Below are 22916 nucleotides of genomic sequence, written 5' to 3'. Positions count from 1 at the left end.
GGATGGCACTTAATTGGAACAGTGGTACACGTGACGAATTCAAACAGCTATATAAATTAAAAACAAATCAATTAATTTGAATGCAAGGCACGCGTTTTACATTCATTTGATCCATGATTATAAAGACAACATCTGTTTCTTATTCTTCTCTGTAGGTACTATTGTAAACTTAACTTGTATAACTACCGTTCGATTCTAAATACTACAATCTACGGCATACGTTGTTTGTAGTAGAAATAAAAACGGAGATATTTTTCTTTCTTTAGATTATTATTATTTCTTATTCTTAAGGACGCAAAAATTAACTAACAAAGATGACCCTTTGTCCCTTCTTCACGCCTCAACCACTGAACGATTTGGATGAAATTTGGTAGGTAGAGCAAGTTGTACCAAATTTGAGGAAACGAGGAGCAAATTTGAGGAAATTAGCAGACCTGATATAGGATCAGAAATCCTAGGGGACCATAAACTATGAGTGTTCTTACTTTTCGCGAGCGGAAATTTGCCTGCCCGTGGTTGCTTATGGTTGATTTTAAATGAACATTGCACAAAATCGATACGGGAATGGATGGATACCCAATATAAAGTACATTATAACAATAATTAAGAACGTTACTTAGGTATATTACCATTTATAGGTAGTGATAATGAATACGATTAAACTACCTCGGTATCTTGCCTACTCGGCAATACCACAGGCCGCAGCAACACCACCAAATTATCTACAATCTAGGTACAATATAAAATATAAATAACTAGCTTTCCGCCCGCGGCTTCGCCTGCTTTGTCTAAAACATAATAAATTATATACTAAAACCTTCCTCTTGAATCACTCTATCTATTAAAAAAACCGCATCAAAATCCGTTGCGTATTTTTAAAGATTTAAGCATACATCGGGACATAGGGACAGAGAAAGCGACTTTGTTTTATATTATGTAGTGATTACTTTCGGTAAACTAGGTTCCTATGTACCTAGGTAGGTATATGATTGATTTTATTTATTTTTACACAGCATTGGCCCATTTGTTAGTAAAGTAGGCACAATGTCTAATTAAAAAAAGGTTAAGTTATTTTCATTATACTTACCTCATACCTACGTACCTAGGTATAGAAATAAAAATGGACATAAGACAATCTCTGCATTTTTGGGAAGTCGGTAAATGGATATGTAATATGTATTGCATTGCTTGTGTAATTAATTAATAAAAATGTATAGTAGGTTTTTTTTCTCGGTAGGGTTTTTTTTCATAATTATGAACTTTATATCAATCATTTTGAGTCTCGGACGGAATAAAATAAAAAATACGTCATGATGAAACGCGAAACATTAAAGTGGTGTCCTTGAGTATACGTATTTATTAGGTACTAGCTTGAGTAGCTGTTGCCCGCAGCTTCGCTTGCGTGGAAAAGATAAATTTTCATGGTATAATTTTTCATCCCCTATTTTACCCCTTTAGGGGATGAATTTTCTAAAATCCTTTCTTAGGGGACGCCTACGTTATGACATCTACCTGCATGCCAAATTTCAGTCCGATACGTAAAGTGGTTTGGGCTGTGCGTTGATAGATCACTATATCAGTCACCTTTGAGTTTTATATATATATATATAGATTAGTTATTACTTACCGTCATGAATGGACTTTAGAAAAGAAATATGTACCTACCTACCTAAGATATTGGTATTTCAGCGTTTCTTAAAATATGATTTGTAATTTGTATAGAACCTTATATGAATTTAATGTCTGTTTGTTTGTAAACACGTCGACAATGGAGTCATCGTTACTATAGTCTGATGGTTTTAATATTTAGTTACCTAATTAGTTAATTACTATCAATAATGAAACAGCATTTTCTTAAGTAATAGGTATCCTTGTTTTTCGAATTTCTCATATTTTGTTCAAAACAAATGCCGCATAAGCTTGGTATTTTTAAAGCGATAATAATCCAGAAGCATTTGTTTTTGACGTGTTTTATGTATATACCTATACCTACTGAATTTGTTCAATGAGCGTATTCGATGCTTACTGTAGGTATTCTAAACATAAAATATGGAATACATAAAAATTAAAAACTTCATTCACAAGTTGCTTATAAATAAATCTTACCTCAGTCTTCGTTATTCGATGTCGGGCTAACTTAACGACGGCAAAATTTCCCTTGCCAATGGTTCTTTCTATATCATAAAAGCCCACCCTGATGGAGGTTTTCGCAGGACGTTCCCGATCCGCCATTGCCGATTTTGAAATCATTTAACTTTATGTAGATCACTTTAATAAATCTTTTTATTCAGAATAATGTTTAAAGAATCCTGATTTATTACTCCTACTTAACCATAGCAATACTTAAATTTATTCGCACTAACAAAGCTTCTTTCACGTCTTTAATTTCAATATATAAAATTAAATTATAATGTTTATGCAACACTTCTCTTTTATAAATTGTATTTATGATAATGTAATGAGCCGCACGATAACGTACTGTTATGACAGGATTTTGATATAAATTATAACAGACACACAGTTATTTTTATAACATTGTTCACATTTGTGATATATGTAAAAAAATATTTACAAATTTACAGATTATCGCGCAGAGGCGGCGCGCGTATCGTAAATCGCTAGGAAAACATCACGCCGCCGCCTCACCGGCTGTCAACCGGATACTAAAGCTAAACCTGAAAGTCGATTTAACAATCGATTTCGAGTCTCGAATCGACAATCGAGAATTATGATACGAATAAATCGAAACTCATCGCATAAAAAATAATCATTTAGATAAATAATGTATATTTTATTTACATATTTATTAACTGTACCTATTTGGTATGTTTTTCCATTTACCGATTAAATGATAGACCATATTATTGTCATTATACGTAAATAAAAAGTTGTTATGTAAAATGCACAGCAAATATTATATTTTTAATAAATTATAAAACAAGTTAAGCTTTTTTGATATTTTTAGTTCTGTTTGATTCATTTTGGTCTTTTTAAAAAACAATAAGAAAATTACGATGATTATGCACAATTTTTTATTACAACTATGTACTATAAAAATCTAAAAATATCTGAATTAGGTTGCGGTTTAAAATTACATTTGATTCAGTAAGTTATTTTGCAATAATTAATTTTTAAAAATCTATGGATCTGTGATACTCATTTCGAGATAATTTTAATATTAATCGTCTGTGTATTCGACGATTTTTTTATTATTTTTATTACTAGCAAACCAAATAAACTATAGTCTATGGTTGAAAGTGATATTATATGGCTACACATCCCTTTTTTGCAATGTGATTGTGGAAGGCTCAAACTTGGACTTATCGAAAATTTTTACTAAAAGTCACGAAATATTTTCACCCCATTTTTATTTATTGTTTATTAATTAACTCAAGTTTATCCTGAAAACAAGAATAGCCACCTGTGCCACTGTCACGTTCCATTTGGAATGTGATTAATACTGAATACCAAGATGTCGGTGATACTCTTCTACGATTTTGACAAGAAAATATTTGTATAGGAAAGGCTTTTGTGTAATTCATATGAGCTTAACATCTTTGAATGTGTAAATAATATATAGATAGATAAACTGCAAGATGAGTCAGCTCGCAGAGGAAAATGTACAGAATATAAGAAGCAATCAAAAGTGTTCGAATGTGAAAAACAAAAATAAAAAGTCCAAAGATCCTTCTGTAGTTCCCGATGAAGAAAGTATAAAAGTAAGTGAAGAGAAATTAAGCGAAGTGTTAACAAATGCGCTGAATATAAATCATCACAATAACCTAACGAATGGTACTAGCGAACATTCAAAATATGATATTCTGAAATCTAACTTAGAACCTCTAGCACAAGAAGCAGCTCCATGTAAAGAAACTTGTGTAAATAGTGTACATTGTAGTGATTTATCTCAAAAAGCAAATAATGAAAATGGTTCCTCTGAACATGAGGACAGTAGATGTTCTGTGGAGGAAACAATGAAGCATAAAGAGAGCTGTCACCAACAAGAGCAAGAGAATGATGGTGACATTGCTATAATATCATATGAATCAGAATTGCAAATGCCAGAAATTATGAGACTTATTCAAAAGGACTTGTCTGAACCATATTCTATCTACACTTATAGATATTTTATACATAATTGGCCTAAGTTGTGCTTTTTGGCAATTCATGAAGGAAAATGCATAGGTGCCATTGTATGTAAGTTAGACATGCATCGCAATGTTGTGAAGAGAGGCTACATTGCTATGTTGGCAGTTGATAAGAGATATAGGAAACGGGGGATTGGATCGAGACTTGTCCAAAAAGCAATACAGGTAATTTATTTATTTTTACAAAGTTATCTTTTTGCATTGTGTAAAACCTAAATTATATGGTAATTCATATAAGAATGGGGATTTATAACCTATAAATATAATTTTATTTCTTCATTTCAGGTTATGATTAATGACAATGCTGATGAAGTTGTGTTAGAAACAGAAATCACTAACAAGCCTGCTCTCAAACTATATGAGAATTTGGGTTTTGTGAGAGACAAGCGCTTATTTCGATATTATCTTAACGGAGTAGATGCGTTGCGATTGAAACTTTGGCTCAGGTGAAAATCATAGTCATCCTATTGGATCTCTTAAATGTTGTGTTGTATGAACACTGCTGTTTCACAGGTCAATATATGTTAACAATACACTGTTATTTATATTGATACCTACTGCATCTGCCATCTGGATTTTAGCCAAAAATATTTTAATACAATTTTTTATTTTATTAGTCATGTGGTTTGTTTTCTTTTTGTATTTTTATGTTTATAAAATTGTTAATGAAAGTGTCTGTATTTCTTTGATGTTTTATCTCAATTATATATATATTATATCTGATAAATTACCCTATATGAAAATACACAACTTTGAAGAATCGCAATGTATATTTATTTATAACCCTAAGTTTGTATAGTTAATCTTAGTTCTGAAAATAAAATTTCAACTAAATTTGTTTAAGTTTATTTATTATCACAAACCATATTTAAAATGTAAATGTTGCAGTGTTAGTAGATGCTCCATCATAAATAAAAGTATTGTTAACAGGATTATATTGCTTAGTAACTAATTTAATGGCTTCATGCGCCACACAACCACCCAGAAATGCAGATACACTGTGAATCTCGGCTCCTCCATATCTACACATCTCATGAATATGGTCATCTTTTGGGAACGGAGAACAAGAGATGTCACTTAACAATTTAGACACACAGTTTTTTAGTATAGAAATATCACTCTCAGGTTCCCACTCGCCAGGAGCTCTGCAATGTTCGGACCGAAACATGTCTGCTGCTCTTAGTAGTATATAATGCACCATCATAACATCAGGTTCCTCTAAATGTCTTGCAATATAAGAAGCAACCGGGCTCCCCAACTGGTACTCCAATGCAATATTAGATCCCTTTATTAAATGTAAGTCATGAGCGTGCCTACAAAAGAGTTTTACTTCAGCTTCACTGATACTATCACATTGTAACTGGGATACAATTTGCTGCACTTTTCTATACACTACTTCTGCATCTGCAGAAGCTTGAGTTCGATAGATATTCTGTAACTTAACATAATGTTCTGTGGAAGCAGTCATGTCTGGTAGCACACCTCTCAGAGGCAATTTGCCTTTACCATCTGCTTCCACAAATGCTCTTAGAGCTGAGCACATTATCCAGAAGGAAGAACTCTCCTTAGTTAAGTTTATGGCTGTACTGCTGTAAATCAAATCTTGAATTTTTACTGGTAAAAATGTTGGTACCAAAGCTGTATTTACTGCTCTTATTGCCTCTTCAAAGTTTTCTTCAACAATAGGTACACCATTCTCATCTTTTCTGATAAATTCTTGAATAATATCTTTTATTTCATTCTTCTCTTTCCTACTCATTGGCCATCTGTCTTTGTTGATTATTTGCCATTTCTGTACAGCTTTGTATAAAATGACTATCCAAGGAATATGACCATGATCTTTCAGATCAAGACTATCAATATCAATACTATTAAGATACTCTAATAAGTTTGGGAATGGGACATCTAAACGTAAGTCCATTTGTTCATTATCTGGATGTGTCTCAATAACAGCATGTTCCTTAATTTGTATCCTAAAAGATCCCAAAAATCCAACAGATCTACATAAAATAAAAGGAATGTTAATCTCCCATAAGTGCTGAGACAAATCTTTAATAGTTTTCTCACTGAGTGATGATGCAATTACTACACTAAAAGCTTTGAAAAAATCTGGATTTTCTTTTAAGATTTGATCTGGTGGTTCTTGTACAGAGTGACCTTGCACAGCGTCATTTAATTCCAAAATCAAACGTAAAGTTTCAGATCCCCTATTTAATCCCTTACTTGTGACTTCTAGAAAAAAATTACTGCCAATATCCTCGTCACTCACAATGTTATCATCCACAATTGTAATGGCACCCACGCCAGGTAGAACTATAGATTTCAACACCTCAGTGCCTAAGGCATTTGCATTTATAAGACAAATATGTCCATTTTCCAGTGCTGCTTGCCCATGATCACCCCAAAGACGAAGTTGCCGGTCATATTGTTTGGTTTTTTCGTTCTGCTCTGGTGATTTCGGAGAAGATGCCATATCTGGATATTGACTTAGTGGGTTTTGATAAATTCTTAATTTATTAAAGATAGTTTAAATAATCAATACACAAATAACAATAAATACTTTGAATTTGCAAATCTGCAAATTAACATTTGACGTCTTTCCAATACATAAACTGACGTTTGACAATGACAAATTGACAATTGACGGCTGATCAAATTAGAAAAGTCAATCTATTTATTTTTTTTCTAAGAGAAATATGGCCTGGTAACGAGACCTTTAATAATAATAATAATAAGGGCGTAGGGATGTGACGACCCCATCGCCCACGGTTGGAATATCTATTGTTTACGTGACAACAGATATTCCACCCGTGCAGTCAGTCAACCCGCAGGACACCTTGTGGCGAGGTGTCGGGGAGTAGCGACCCCGCGGGAACCGAGTGCTCCCGGGGGAGGCCCCTGTCTTCATCTCCGGCTCGCCTTCACCGGCCGGTCGGAGTGAAGCCTGACGAGGACAGGACCCCCACCTCTGGCTTGCCTTAACCGGCCGGCCAGAGTGGAGTCGCGAGAGCTTTTAGCTCGAAGGGTGGATGCGAAGCGTAAGTGGCGAGTGGGCACGTGATGCTGGACCCTCAGGGAGCGCGTGATCGTAGTTTAAAGTCCAGGGACGCCTCTCCACCCTTAGCTGCTCACAATATGTTGCCCCCTTGTCGCACTATTGCAGCGACTTATTTCGGGGGCCCATACAGTGAGAGGGCGAGTCACCACCTGCCAACATATTTTTACTTTATTTTAGTAGAAAGGCAGGTGCCATAGTTTCCCATAGTCCCCAATACCAGTCCATCTAGCATCCCAATCCATAGCCCAGTTATTAGATTTCCATACCCTGCAATAGTCCTACACCGGCCGCGGACTGCCTAGGGCTGTATCTCTATAGTGCAGTCATGGGCAGGCTGCGGCTGGTGTCCCACAACACATTAAAATTCTCGAAAGGGCCTCTGCGTGTTGGATCCGTGTCCCCACGTAAGCCTTCCAAAGATCCGGGTACTGTCCTTCTGGTGGTACCCGAGTATTATGGAGATGAGAAACATAATAATAATAATAATAATGGCGTAGGGATGTGACGACCCCATCGCCCGCGGTTGGAATATCTATTGTCTACGTGACAACAGATATTCCACCCGTGCAATCAGTCAACCCGCAGGACACCTTGTGGCGGGGTGTCGGGGAGTAGCGACCCCGCGGGAACCGAGTGCTCCTGGGGGAGGCCCCTGTCTTCATCTCCGGCTCGCCTTCACCGGCCGGTCGGAGTGAAGCCTGACGAGGACAGGACCCCCACCTCTGGCTTGCCTTAACCGGCCGGCCAGAGTGGAGTCGCGAGAGCTTTTAGCTCGAAGGGTGGATGCGAATCGTAAGTGGCGAGTGGGCACGTGATGCTGGACCCTCAGGGAGCGCGTGATCGTAGTTTAAAGTCCAGGGACGCCTCTCCACCCTTAGCTGCTCGCAATATGTTGCCCCCTTGTCGCACTATTGCAGCGACTTATTTCGGGGGCCCATACAGTGAGAGGGCGAGTCACCACCTGCCAACATATTTTTACTTTCTTTTAGTAGAAAGGCAGGTGCCATAGTTTCCCATAGTCCCCAATACCAGTCCATTTAGCATCCCAATCCATAGCCCAGTTATTAAATTTCCATACCCTGCAATAGTCCTACATCGGCCGTGGACTGCCTAGGACTGTATCTCTATATAGTGCAGTCATGGGCAGGCTGCGGCTGGTGTCCCACAACACATTAAAATTCTCGAAGGGGCCTCTGCGTGTTGGATCCGTGTCCCCACGTAAGCCTTCCAAAGATCCGGGTACCGTCCTACTGGTGGTACCCGAGTATTATGGAGATGAGAAACATAATAATAACTTTATTGACATAAATAAATAGGTACAGCAGTAGTACAAAGTCAATGTTTACTTACTGAGACTATTATAATAAGTTGAAATACGACATATATAATGTCTTACTATTAGGTCTAGTATTCTACAAAGTTGGAATTTTGGAGTCGAAAGCTTTTACCCTCCTTTTACCTATTTCTTAAAAAAACTACAATTATATTGTCGGTTGTCAACTGTCAACTCAGTCTGTCGTCTGTCACCGTCAGTTTTTGGCAGTAAAAGGCAATTTTGTTGAAACTGTGGTTGAAACTTGAAAGTATAAACGATCCCAATTAAAATTTTAATTTCCAAATACATAATACAAACGCAAAAAAACACTTCAAATTGAAGTGACATGTTATTGATGAATTTCTCAAGAACTTTAAACGAATGTGTATGGAAATGAATTTACAGACATTATTTCAAGATTTTAATCCGAGGTAATTAAATTTTTTGTGTTAGCTAGTATGTACACAACAATATATTCATAATATTACAGTCCTAATTTTACTGTTTTATTTCAGCAAATTTGTTGTTCATACCTGTTTACTGATATTCACTGCGTTATTGGCTTTAAAATTAGACAATACAATAACATGGTCCTACTGGGCTGTATTTACACCAATATGGATTTGGAAATTTCTTGTAGTTCTTGGTGCTACGGTGGGTACATATGTTTGGTGGCAATATCCTCATTTCAGGTATGTTTATAGCATCACACTACTAAAATTTACAAATTCCTTTTTTGTATGAAACCTTTGTGGTAACTTAAGTAATTTAGAGCTTTGTGAGTTAAAGATGATTATTTAATATATTTTGAATTACCAACTGAAGCTATAAATTAGTTGTTGTTTAATATTTAGGTCAGCATGCATTATTTATATGCAATAACAATAATGATAGTCTTTTCGAAATTATAAAGGTTTAAATTAAAGATAAAAAAATATCTATAAAAACTTGGTTTGTGGTCTAGAAAACCAGATACAAAAATTATGTATTAAATGTTGATAATCACTAGATAATAGTTCATATTCATTTTTGGTTTAAAGTACAACGAGTACAAAATATATTTTGGAATTAAAATTTACAAGGCTTTTTTTTCTAATTACAATTTCATTCAATTGATGAGAAGAAAGATGTTGTGGTTTTTACTTTTAATTCTGTGAAACTTATGCTATCACTACATACCTAGTACATATAAAACAAAGTCGCTTTCTCTGTCCCTATGTCCCTTTGTACGCTTAAATCTTTAAAACTACGCAACGGATTTGGATGCGGTTTTTTTAAAAGATAGAGTGATTCAGAAGGAAGGTTTTAGTAGTTATATAATTTATTGGGTTTTAGACAAAGCAGGCGAAGCCGTGGGCGGTAAGCTAGTTAATAATAAAAATGCATTAATATTAAACACCAAAAATGTTAAATTGTTATATTTTTTACAGGTTAGAAGGTGAAGCCTACATTCACTATAAGGCAATGCTTATAAGCCTGGCCATACATTTAATATTACTTATGTTTGAATTACTTGTATGTGACCAGCTAACCACATATCGCCATGTCTGGATTCTTGTTTTCATACCGTTAATCTTTATAAGCATAGTCTCAATTGCTATATGTATATGGTGCGTTAAACATGATCGCAGTTATGAGGTATGAACCATATTTGTAAAAAATTATGTATTTAATATTGCATTACTTAGTTTATGGTACAATTTGTATATGGTGCTAACTTGTAAATATAAATAATTCATAAAAATGATGCAATTTATCACATAAGTTATATGTTCAATGTGGTTGGGAAAAACAACAACAAAATACTAATCTTCTTTGGAACTGATCCCTTTGTGAATTTTGAAATAAATTAGAATAAGGTTAATTATAAGGAATTCAATAATAGTTACTTTTTTCACAAAGAAATCATACACATGCATTTATTAAATTTTATAATCATTCCAATAAATACTTTGTTCTATTTTCAACAAAAACAAAACAAACATTTATTTTAATTTAAATACAATTACATTTAAATAAGTCCTTGATTTAATTAACTTTTTTGTATGTTTGTTTCAGTTGGAACTTTTTTGTGCTGTTAATATTTTGCAATTTATATTCTTGGCATTGAAATTAGATGACTTCATCAACTGGTCATGGGAAGTTGTTTTTGTCCCACTCTGGATACTGATGTGCCTCAGTTTAGTAGGTGAGATAAATAATGGACTTATTTGCACATTTTTTGTTATTGTCATGACAATTTTATATAAAAGTTGGGATATCAAGAAGGGCATGGACTGTATTACTCAATTAAATGCAACATTAAACAGTTATTTTGAATATTTCATAGCTCTTACTTGCTTTATATTCTTCGTAGTGCTTATTTGTTACATTTTAGCAGAAACACTTTGATCAGTATAATTTGCTAAATATAGTCAAAGCTGTTTCGTTTCTACAAAAAATAACCTTATGTAACAAGTCTTAAAATATTTTTTTTTTTAATTGTCTTACATTTTTTGTTCAAATTAATAAATCCCCGCTAAAAATAGATAATAAAATGTCTATTTAAATATATTTATGTCTGTTTTAGGTGTATTATACAGCATAGTGTTTGCAGGGATTATGCTCAGGGCACCAGAAGTGAATATACAACAGCGTCGAACGAGTTTCAATTCAGCACTGGCATATACTTTCACTGTGGTGCCGATTTTGGTCTTTCAGGTATGTATATACTAGATATATAATCTTAATAATATAAATCTCGTGTCACAATGTTTGTCCTCAATGTACTCCTAAACCACTTAACCGATTATAATAAAATTCGCACACCATGTGCAGTTCGATCCAACTTGAGAGATAGGATAGTTTAAACATGTAGGTACCACGGGCGAAGCCGGGGCGGACCGCTAGTTAATTAATAAACTGGTATGAACTAGTTTTTAAGGCATTATAAACTGAGTTTTGTTATGTATGTCTTGTTGTGTTAAGTAATACCTTTCCAATGTTATGTAATTGTCGTGTTTTTTGTTTGATTTGTGGAGTGATATATTATTTTTATAAATGTGTTACTACTTACTAGTAAAAGGAATCGGCTCCTCTTTTATAAACCAAATTTGAAATTTAACTTGTAAATATAAGTAATATTAAAAATCTTACTTTAAGATGTCTCAACACACATAGTGAACGCAGATTCGAATCCTACTATGTACAAGTTAAAATTAACTTTTGCCTAATTTTTTGAAATTTCATCTATTCAACTCCTATCTTTTATGAAAAAAACATTGTTATCGAACATTTACTTACCAGGTACTATTTACAAACAAGTTGGACGATGGTTTATCGCTCTCATACATCGTGGTCGTCAGTCCGCTGTTCGTCACATATGCAACACTGATTATTATGTCATTCAGTTCAAAAGGCGGAAATAAATGTGAGTAAATCTTTTTTGTCGTATTTAAATTTATAGTAGAATTTTCTAGAATACATGTCTATATGTATATAATATTTTGATATTTGATATAATATTATAAATTTTAACTTTAATCATTGCCATAAGTAAGTTTTTTTAACAGACCAAAATAAATATCATAGTCTTATTTCGGTTATAACTTATAACAAATACTTAACAATATAAGTGCTCGAATTTTACCATCCATGTACTGTCTACATCAAAAAAATATTTCAGGGTGGTTTGGTATACGCAAAGACTTCTGTCAATTCCTCCTATCGGTATTCCCGTTACTGCAAGAGTATGCAAACATAGCGTACAATAATAACGTAAATCGTGGCTCAAACGGTATTCCAACCGAACCCCCCATTAACCAGGAACCATACAGGGACGACGCTAAAAAAGTTCGTGAAAGTAAAAAGTCCCATAAAAATCAAAAGAAAAACGAAGCCATGAAACCAGTTGTTCCAGTGACCAGTATAGATATGCCCGATTGACGTTTCCCCACTTCGTCTATTGTTGTCAAACGTGTGTTCAATTTCTTGTAATTTGTAAATAATAAGCTTGTGATGAAGCAATACGATTGTTAAGTTTGTAGCGCGTTTACATAGATTAGGTAGGTGGTTTGAAATTACATTGGTGTAAGTTGGGCTTTACTACACTGGAGTTTCACAAATATGTACGAATTAAAAACACTAAAACATGGTATACTTTGAACACAAGATTCAATTTTCAAGAATTAAACTTATTTGAAATTTCTTCTGATTCTTATATTGTCATAACATCAACGGCCAAGGGAAAATTAATAAATCTCAATGCTATTGTTATAGAGCTAGATCTCAATTTGTGATTAATTCAGAAATGGTTGTAAATATAATTAAGCAATACGGTGAATATAATGTGTTTACTTTATGTAGTGAAGCTCATTTAAAATCACTAGGTATGTCATAAATATTTTTGTATTTTCAAGAATTAATATTATCAATTTTAACTCCGATGTATTTAATGTTTGTGAAATAAAATTCAGAGGTGCAAAAAAGCAATTGAACGATAGTTTTTATGTGTTATATAAATTATAAGCAATCATAAAGTAGGTTTTGAAGTAGACAAATAAGTAGTTGTACTTTTTGTTATTTTTCTATTACTCAATCTTCCACTTTATTTAGTTGAAAATTATTATGTTAAGAGTATTTGTTTTAAAATTTTTACACGGCTATTTTGTTTTATATTATAGAAAAATTAGCAATAATATTTTATGTAGGCACACAAAACTTCATTTAAGAGCTTAATATATTGCAAAAATAGTTCGTATTATGTATACGTAGAGCACAAAACGCCTTATAAGTAGATAGATGATAAAAATTAGACGGAAAAAAGTGGGTTGCGATATTTTGATAAGATAAAACGTGCTGATCTCTCAATTACTTTCTAAATGTAAAAAAATTGGATACGACAAAATTATTTAATAATTAATTGGCCTAAAATGTGTGTTATTTGTGTATCTTTTGTTCATTTCTATTTGTCATAAATCAAAATAATTATTCGATGTTATTTTATCCGCTGTTCGTGACAAAGCACAATAAATTTTTGCGTTCCAAAAAGTATTCCCACTTGCGGATGAGAAGCGCATAGACAATCATTTATTGTCTGTCGTTTTGACATGATACATGAGGCACGAGTATTTTTTTTAGTAGGCCACATTTGTTAGAATTGTTTCCATATCATTCATATTAATATTTTTTCAGCATAAAAGTTAAATGAATAAATTGTAATGTTAAAAAATCGTCTTGTAACATATCTAGGAACAAGAACTATATAAATTATTTTCTCTAAAAAGTAGCGCTACATTTTTATTATTTAAGCTACATAAAAATGCTTTAATATTTTTCGATCTTTTTAATATCGGAATATCAAATGCAATAAAATTACTACGCATATAAATTGTTCACATAGCTACGCTAATTATAGAGATATTGGTACCAATAAAATTAACGGTGTTGACATAGCGATACGTAAAACAACTGTTAAGTTACTGTATACTCACATAATAAAAGTAAAGCAAAATTAAATATAACAATTAAAACATAAGCTATCCTACATAAAGGGTGCTCTAATATTTTTCTACCCAACATGTTATAAGGGTGCAAGTTTATTTATGTAATCGTTTGTTATTGAGAAAGAACGAGAAGTGAAAAAGAATATAAGAAAATGTTATCTGTTCAATTTACTTTGAAATAAACATCTAAATATAAGAACTCACTTCAGAAATAAATCATCTGATTGTTAACAGCTATAGAAAGCATTTTCTATACTATTTCACAAATCCGTTACGTAGTAATTGAAATCGTATTAATCAATTCTTTATTCTATATTTTTATAGAATTCAGTAAGTAAAGACAAGCAAAAATTTTACCGCCTTGCTAACGTTTGTACCTTATCTTTGTACCTACCTAAATATTTGTGTTTAAATTTACATTATGTACCTACTCTCCCATATGTAAAATATGTGTATTTTTGTTTTTTTTTCTTCCAAACCTAAATTAAGTGTCTAGCAGGTGCATGAAAAAAATGTAGATATTTTTTAATCCTAGATTAAGTATCATTGTACAATTAAACGTAGATTAGATACTGACGGAGTTTGCAAGTATATTTTGCATAACAATGAAATATGAAATACTGTGATATACTCTTCCTATTTCGCTTTTCAACACAGATGGGTAGCATGTTATTTTGTTAAACTACTGTTTATTTATTCTTTTATTGTTTCATGGAAAATAAAAGTGTGCAGTTGGTTAAAGCGTTAAACGTGTTTTATTTTAAAGCAACCTTTTATAACATTAAAAAATAAATAAGTAGTTTTGCTTTCTATGTAATTTTGCATCATTAACCTTGACCTCGCAAGTTTTCAAATGCCTTACACGCGTTGCTGAAATCTAAATGTATCTATACTATAAACAGTTACGAAATGGGACCCTTAAATATATCTATGGAAATTCTCGTTCGGAACTACCCTATTGTTTTAAACTGATTAATGAAAATGGGGCAATGCGAAGTAAGCTCGAAATGAACAGTACGACTTTCATTACCAAAGAGCTATCAGTCATAAATGCAAGGTCGAGGTTGAACAGCTATAAAACTTTAACAGTAGCAATTCCCAACTTGTCCTACAAGCCTTCAGACGCCGAACTTTCTGCGGTGGACTGGCACCGACGTCGCTACACATCGATTTTATATACAAAATACAACACCACCTCAGTCTTTACAATGAACCCCAACAGTTAGCATTTGCGGAAACAAACCACACTAAAAACAATGACTTCCAGAGTAACTAGTAGGAAAATAATAAGCGAAGAATCTATAGAAGAAGAAGAATTATTTAGTCATTGTAGAGAAATGGAAGCAGTTTGTTATGCTCTTACAAAAGTGATAATAGGAGCCAACAATAAATGGAAAGGCTGTGGAGAAAAACCGTCTCACTCTTTATCGAATAGGAATTATATTATGGAGCTAGTGAATATACAGGTAAGTTATGTTTACACTAGATCTACGTTGTGCAAACTTCAGAACATTAATTATTTAAAAGAACAAAATAATAGCAACTTTACAATCTTAAATTTTCGATTCAGATTTATAACGTTTCTATTGCAGGTATTAGATCAGATAATAGACTATTTAACGAAACTAGTTAAATCGTTTTACAAATTAAATCCTAAATTAGCTAGATTAAAAAAAGAAAACTTTTTAATTGTGAGTAAACACGATCACATATTTGAAAAGTTATGCAGCAGGAGATTTATAATGTTGCAAGCGATTAACAATCTAATAACGACAATATTAGCGACGTGCCTTCGTAGAGAAGATTCGAGGAAAATGATCGAATCATGTTTATGGTAAGTGTATTTTATTTTTCAGCGTAAGTTTTAGATTTATTGATATATTACCTAAAAACACTTAAATTCAATGCGTACCTATTGATCATGTTAATCAAGTTTTAAACATCAAATGGAATTAATTTATTAAAGCTTATCAAAAGCCTCCTAATGGAGAAGGTAAAAGGATTCGAACTATTTATTAACAGCTGCTGCATTTGTTACAGTTTGGTTGGAATATACAACAACCTAACAGGTCTTAGTTATAAAAAGTTTGCAGTAAAGTTTAATGTATGCAGTAACACGTATCCTAACACTATAAGTGAAACGAAACCTATTACTCTCACAAAAATTGTACAGGTAAGCGTTTATTATATTTTAGTTTCTATATAAAATTTTCAACAGTTTTTATTCTGTAGAAATAATTAAAATGCACATTCCTCTTGACCTCTTTAATAATGAGATGAAGATATACCTAAGATGAATAGATGACCTTTACAGCTTTAACATCGGTATAGGTACAAAAGAGCAAAATGGTCAAAATGTTTGTATTATGTTATATTTTGATCATGAAAAATTATATTGTATTTAAAGTGGAAATTTAATGATTTCTCTCGTTAAACTTTAGTGAAAAGTAGGCCATAATTAGTACCTAGATACTACATACGTACTGATTGTAGGCACTTACGAAACATCCAACGTAAGGAAGTTATTTGTGAAAATAAAAACAAGAATTAATCATTCAAACACTTTTATTTTAGATACTTTCCAAGAGCCGCACTGAAGTGAACTGCCATCGGCTGATAAATTGTTTAGTACAAATGTATCATCCCGAAGACCACTTGGACGCCTCTGACTCTAGCAGTGTAGATAGTTTGGAAATTTATCAGTGAGTTACTTTTTACTATCACTAACTTAAGCACATACTATTTATTCATTTCAACTTTGGTGGCATATTTTCCAGATTAGTTAACCCTTGAAGCTTTTTGAAAAAAGTTTTTAAGAAATCAGGCTTTTTCTTTTCAAAATTAAGATCTTTAATGAAAAGCTTAAAAATAAGCATATCTCCAATGTATTGCCCAATAGGATAGAAGACGAAGTTCGAAGCACAACTCTACACTATCGTAACAAAAACTATGATCAATTTCGTTAATTATTATCTTTCAGCACATTAACAAAACATATAACTCCGCCTTCATCGTCAGTATCAAAGCAGATGGATATTAACAAACGTCGGGAAGCATTTATTGAAAATAGAAAAGCTAAAATGAAACAAGCGCAAAGTCTTGTTGAACAAAAAAATGGCCACACGAAGATAGTTGAAGTTTTAAATCCCCAAAATTCAGACTCAGAAATACCTTATACTTCTCTTTTGTGTAATGAATTTATATTGGAAAATATGTTTAATAATGAAGGTAAATTTTACTGCATTGCAATTTGCATGATTCCTACAAATATAGAGTTTTCCGACATCTTGCAGTTGTTTATAGAATCATAAGGTGTGGCGTAAATGAATCGCAAGCTCAAACTTTTATCCATTTTTTTTGAATTGAATTTACAACAAGCTCTTTTTAGTTAACTATTCCATGTATCAAAATTCAAATACATACTAATAATTCCTGAATACAAAAAAATATAAAGAGTAACCTTGACCTAAATATGTTGGCGTTGCTTTGCCTACATTAATATTTCTAAAAATTTTGGATAAAAGGCGTGTTAATGGAGCGTCCATTAATTACGTGAACTTGTCTATTTCTGTAGTGTAAAGCTGAGCCTGGCACCGCTAGAGTCGTGTAAATTTTTTAAATTCTCTAACTGCTTAGGGTATAACTTTGTAAATTTATTCATAACTATTAACTATAGAATTTAACTTACTTATCTTTCAGAAAATGTGAATAGTATTTTACAAAGTGAAGAAATTTATATAGAGATTCTATTAGATACAGTTGCGAATATATCTCCACTGTTATTGGGTGCTAAAGGGGTTAAGAAACTTAAGTCAGGTAATTTTTATTTCAGATAAGTTAACGTATTAACTATTTTTAAATCTACATACTAACTTAACGAATAAATTAATAAAATAGGTAGACAACAAGCAAGCAAAAAGGCGGCGCAGAAAGTGACTGAATATTACCAGAACATTCTATGGGGCGATGTCGGCAATTGTTTGGAACATATAGTTCTTTGGTGGTCTTCGTTTCCCTTGGCTGTAAGGTAAACTACAATTCATCACTTTGATACTAGCCTCTAGGAATAAATGCATCTAAAAAACCGTTAGTTTTGAGCTGACCTATAACTAACATACAAATAATATTTTAATGAATATTACTATTCATATTTTTTAATTCTTTTTTTATAAAGATCACCTTACGTGAGTCAAAATCTACGAGAATGGCTGTTTTCAACCTTCAATGTTAACAGTAAGTAAGTCTATACTTCTCAACATATTTATCACTTTAATAGAAAATTCAGAACTAAACATTTGTTTTAAATATAACAGATACACCGGAATTAGTACTATCTGCTCTACGGATTTTAGCAGATGCATTGGGCTGTCATGTGACCTCTACGTCGTGGGATAAACATTTTGGGTAGGTAACACTTACACTCATACTTTTAATATTATGTAAACGATATTTGCATATTGCACAATAGTACAAGTTTATATAAGTGTGTGTGCGTGCGTGTTTGCATGAATGCGTTCGTGCGTGCGTCATACAGATAACAGAAACAATGGTTACTTCTTATAATAATTGCACAAATTTATTAATTATTTCAGAGCAACATTGACTACTAACTTGAGGCCAACGTCCTTGAAAATTCACCCTGAACTGTCTATAAATGTTACAGAAGTAAGTTCAGCTCCATAATTACTAGAACTTAAGTTTAGTCTACGACTTAGCTTAAGTTATATTTGTTTCCATGTCTACAATTATTACGTAGATTTAAATTGTACTGTTTACTTCTGCATTAGATCTCTTGTGAGTTATATAACATTGTCGTGAAGAATTATTGTAATTATTACATGTATGTAGATGATTTCATGATTTGCAGTAGTAGTGGTAAAAACTAGTGAAATGCACTATTTTTACAGGCAACAGAAACGGGTGCAAATTTCGCGTTAATGCTTCAAGAGCTTGTTTCTCTAAACAATCACTGTGAAGTAACGTGGGACTATATTATGGGTGCGCCACTAGAAGACTTACCAATTGTTGAACAAATACCAATTTTACATAGACTAGGTTCGTAATAATGTTAACTTATATCAAAATCATCACGTATGAAAAATTAATCTTTAAAAAATATTCTGGACTGCCTAAGTTTATTAATGAGCTCAAAAATATCCGAAAAGAATTGATTATCTCCAAAATGTCGTACGTACTTATAACATTTTTGAACATTTTGAAATCGCAATTATATTTTTACCACCATATTTCAAAATCAACCCATATTTATTTTTCCATCAAAATAACATACGTATGTCGTATGCATGTCAAATCTAAAACCAAAAAAAGCATTTAATTTCAATTTTACTTTCCAGATCATTCTATCCATACATATCGCTTATGGTGTTTGGCTGAAACGCGGCGACTCGCTAACTCGTGGGCGATGGACGATTTCTTTCGCATCGCTCATAACGATATGGTCGCCTGTATGGAACAGCTTAATAATTTGCGATTCGCTGACCATACTGCTACTATTGAGTTAGGTTTGTATTTTGATTGAGAAGCTGTTAAACCACTATAAATAAGTTAAACGTGTATCAAAACATATTTGCCTTTTAGTACGGAAACAACGATATTCTAATGTGGTGACGAAACACAATGTATACCTACTAAATTTAAACTAATGTGTATTAAAAAAAAAGTTTATTTTTAAAATATTTTTAAAATGGCTATATTGTCACATATAAAATATCAATTTAATGATACAATTTTCTTACAGGGAAGATCGGCGTTCATGAAAATGTATGCGCTAAAATGCGAGAAAAGCTTGTTTCCGAAGTGAAAGTCAACATACAAAAATTAAAAGTAAGACATACATACTTAACTATTAACCAATAGTCTGAAAAGGAAATGTATATGCAATTTTAATTTAAAATTAATTTCCCCAAAAAGTTAGAATTTCTGCTGATAGCAACCAATTTCAGCCCGATTCAAATGGTACATGACCATACTATTAAATATTGTTCTTTTATATAAATACCACACAATATGCACTTGAGTATAGTGTTATTATTTATTGACGACGCGGTTGGCGCAGTGGTAAGTAACTGCCTACTGAGCCGACGGTCCCGGGTTCGATCCCCGGTCAGGGCAAATATTTGTGTGATGAACTCAATTATTTGTTCTTGGGTCTGGGTGTTATCTATATATGTATTTATTAAATATTATATTCATCGTCGCCTAGTACCCACAACACAAGCCTTAATTGAGCTTACTGTGGGACTAGGTTGATTTGTGTATTAATGTCCTATAATATTTATTTATTTATTATTTATTTTTTCGTAACAAAACAGATCAATAATAAATCAGATTCTTTTTCCAGGATGCGACAGAAGAAATAACGTTTGTGCTGTCATCAGTTTGTGGGACGACCAGCCTCGCACATCTAACCATGATATCGCCGAGCAATGCGGACTGGCGCCGCGTCACACAACCTAGCGTGGAACATTCTATATACGTTCACGAGTTTCTGAGTTAGTTCTTATTGCTTCAGACTTAGGCACAGAATACATAATAGTAGCTAAACGCTACAGAACGGACACTCTCCGCCTCCTGCCAAAATTAAACACTTACCTCACCCCGCACGATAATGCTCATAAATGGGCATGGCAGATCATAAATGGGCCGTATTTTTCTGCAAGGATGATACGCAACGAAGATTGACAACATTAATCAAATTGACTTAAAGTAATTTTATTATTTTGGATTTGTGATTATCGTTTTTCGTAGAAAATGGTTAGACATTGTGCTGTTTACGGATGTATTTCATCAGAAAAACGCGAATTTTTTTTACGCTAGTCACAAATGTGCCAACCATAAAGCGTTAACACACACATTTGCAATATCTTCAGTGTGACTGTCAAAACGATAATTTTGTATGGAGTGTCCAGGGTGTGACTTAGGGGTGAATTTTTTTTGTATGATAGCGTATTCAGATGTTAGACGACCAGTCTTGTGTAAAAAATCCATAGTCAGCCAGGGTAATAATTACGATTTAAGATCTCATGGTACGTACGATGAGCGTGATAATCCTGTAATTTGATTTAGTATTCTAATATAGGTAGTCAATAAGACACAAAAGGCTAATCAATTTCGTAAAGAAAAATGATCAGGTAAATAGATGTATGGTGACCCATACCGAAAAAGGGATACTTCATGAGTACGAGTAATATCAATACAGAAAATAAAATACAACAAATAATTTTTGATGGTTGAATTCTTCAATACAATTTCAGATAAAATGTTACTTCCTGTAATAAAAGCGACTGAAGATATAACAACATTAAACATGGTACTAAGGATAATGTGCGAAGCGTGGCTACACCACATTTATGTAGCCCAAGTTAAATTTACGTAAGCAAAAAAGTTCCTTAGGTTATTAATTATTAAATTAATTTTATTTTCATGTAGCGTTATGTGAACTTAGTGATATTAGTATTTTAATATTTATTTATTTAACACTGTCATGAAAATAAGTGTAGTAATTGGTGCTTTAAATGATTACAGAAAAGACGCTGCAGTTCAATTATTAGCAGACTTCAACGAGGTTCGCAATTGGTTGAATGAATGTAAGCCGCTTACCGCCTTGGCAAGAAAACAAATGCTACAAAATGAAGTTTTGAGGTAAAAACATGTGCAATAAATGTTATAATATTATTTTTCCCTTTTTGAAGGAATCAGTGTAGATATTTAAAAATTTTAATGAAATGCTTAATTTCTTTTGAATATTTTTAATTGATTTCCTAATTCCTTTATTTTGTAGGCGCTGTGAAGGTGTAGGCAGATTGTTACTACATGCACCAGGAGATCTCATTTCAATGCAGGAGTCTACTATGCCGTCGGCAAAGATAAGAAAAGATGGTAAACATTGGTGATATTATTTTTATAGAAAATCCCCTGTATAGTTACCTACTTATACATAATTTAGTATAGGAATAATAACACCTTTATGTGTTTTGTTAAGTTTTGGATAGGAACGTAATAATATTAAATATTGATAAATTAAAGACAAATTTCGTAATACATCTATTTATTTTCACAGATAACGAAACCCCCGAACAACTAATGCCCGCTGAAATGTACGTGCCTAATCAGAAGCAGTGGTTAACTCTACGAGCCAACAAAATCTCTGGGCCCGTCGCTTTTACACTTTGCTGTTTGGTTTTATATTAAATATATATTTTTTATTTTATCAAGTTGTATTATTTTCCCCAATTGGCCTTAAAGAGTATTATAGTGGAGCCAATTTAATAGGCAACATTAATTGACATCTATCAATTTTATCTTCGTAGAGATGTGACCTGCTTAAAAACATCGATTGAAGTGAATTAATCGATACGGACTTGAAATATTTCTCCACCGGACGTTTTTTAAAAGAAAAAAGGTTAACACAACATTGTAGCGACTTAAGCTTGTTTATTAGTAAAATCAAATCTTTTTAAATTAGTTGTATCGGTCATTATTATTATAAATATGTAATCGTAATTGAAAAAAGTTAAGTAAATGTGTAATTCTATCAAATCGAAATTATCTAGACACGCGTTAGCGTGTCAAGGCAAGTTCAAGCGAAGATATATTATTCTATGCCGTCGTTACGTTGTTGAACTGTCAAATGTTGCCTCTATGAGTATTGCGATGATATGGTATATTCCGTTCTAAACGAAAAGCTGATCCTCACAAAATAACCAATTTAAATATGTTAATTTCATGCAAATTTTGGGCATGTTTGCACCTGGGTACATTCTATAACACAATAAAAAAAATATAGGAAGTAGGAACACACTAATTAATGGCAGGAAAAGAAACAGAAAATTCATTGATTTTTTTATTCATTAAACTTACAATCTATCGATATATTATCACATAAAACAATA

The 22916-nt window shown here is 32.8% G+C and overlaps 5 protein-coding genes across 8 annotated transcripts in view; 3 read left to right on the top strand and 2 right to left on the bottom strand.

Moving 5' to 3' along the window:
- Positions 1–2659, bottom strand: part of LOC149907064 (uncharacterized) — a 58864-nt gene extending 56205 nt beyond the window's left edge. For 2 of the 3 annotated variants that reach the window (XM_090104136.1, XM_090104134.1), the window contains exon 1: positions 2107–2659. In XM_090104136.1, coding sequence (XP_089960262.1) covers positions 2107–2250 — 144 coding nt within the window. In that variant the 5' untranslated portion in view covers positions 2251–2659. The remainder of the gene's footprint in view (positions 1–2106) is intronic. The other variant, XM_090104135.1, reaches the window with a different exon arrangement.
- Positions 2660–3261: 602 nt separating this feature from the next.
- On the top strand, positions 3262–4910 carry LOC149907063 (uncharacterized). The gene is made up of 2 exons (XM_090104133.1): positions 3262–4313; positions 4434–4910. Exons 1-2 carry the CDS (start codon positions 3597–3599, stop codon positions 4596–4598), a joined length of 882 nt encoding a protein of 293 aa, XP_089960259.1. The 5' UTR covers positions 3262–3596; the 3' UTR covers positions 4599–4910.
- A 72-nt stretch (positions 4911–4982) lies between these two features.
- APP-BP1 (Nedd8-activating enzyme E1 regulatory subunit APP-BP1) lies at positions 4983–6766 on the bottom strand. The gene has a single exon (XM_090104132.1). It carries the CDS (start codon positions 6619–6621, stop codon positions 5017–5019), a length of 1605 nt encoding a protein of 534 aa, XP_089960258.1. The 5' UTR covers positions 6622–6766; the 3' UTR covers positions 4983–5016.
- Positions 6767–8720: 1954 nt separating this feature from the next.
- On the top strand, positions 8721–12926 carry LOC149907061 (transmembrane protein 185B). Of its 2 annotated transcripts, none has more exons than XM_090104131.1 (7): positions 8721–8952; positions 9037–9213; positions 9952–10159; positions 10580–10709; positions 11118–11221; positions 11807–11930; positions 12186–12926. In XM_090104131.1, the coding sequence occupies exons 1-7, from the start codon at positions 8903–8905 to the stop codon at positions 12443–12445; spliced, it is 1053 nt and encodes a 350-aa protein (XP_089960257.1). In that variant the 5' UTR covers positions 8721–8902; the 3' UTR covers positions 12446–12926. The 2 variants fall into 2 exon arrangements, with proteins under 2 accessions (XP_089960257.1, XP_089960256.1); XM_090104130.1 differs by having other exon boundaries at positions 8723–8952; positions 11091–11221.
- A 1178-nt stretch (positions 12927–14104) lies between these two features.
- On the top strand, positions 14105–22215 carry LOC149907060 (uncharacterized). Its single transcript, XM_090104129.1, has 18 exons — positions 14105–15470; positions 15597–15838; positions 16045–16177; positions 16579–16706; positions 16985–17232; positions 17704–17820; positions 17902–18031; positions 18179–18237; positions 18318–18408; positions 18597–18669; positions 18912–19059; positions 19359–19526; positions 19763–19848; positions 20366–20516; positions 21279–21396; positions 21550–21666; positions 21806–21903; positions 22085–22215. The coding sequence occupies exons 1-18, from the start codon at positions 15261–15263 to the stop codon at positions 22213–22215; spliced, it is 2448 nt and encodes an 815-aa protein (XP_089960255.1). The 5' UTR covers positions 14105–15260.
- The last annotated feature ends 701 nt before the right edge of the window (positions 22216–22916 follow it).

Source organism: Colias eurytheme, chromosome 7 (assembly GCF_061535395.1).
Source record: "Colias eurytheme isolate Ceu_HAF_F1 chromosome 7, ilColEury1 Martin Lab GWU primary, whole genome shotgun sequence".
In the NCBI taxonomy this organism is placed as follows: Eukaryota; Metazoa; Arthropoda; class Insecta; order Lepidoptera; family Pieridae; genus Colias; species Colias eurytheme.
Note: the sequence above shows the minus strand (reverse complement) of the source record. Positions and strands in the feature narration are given on the sequence as shown.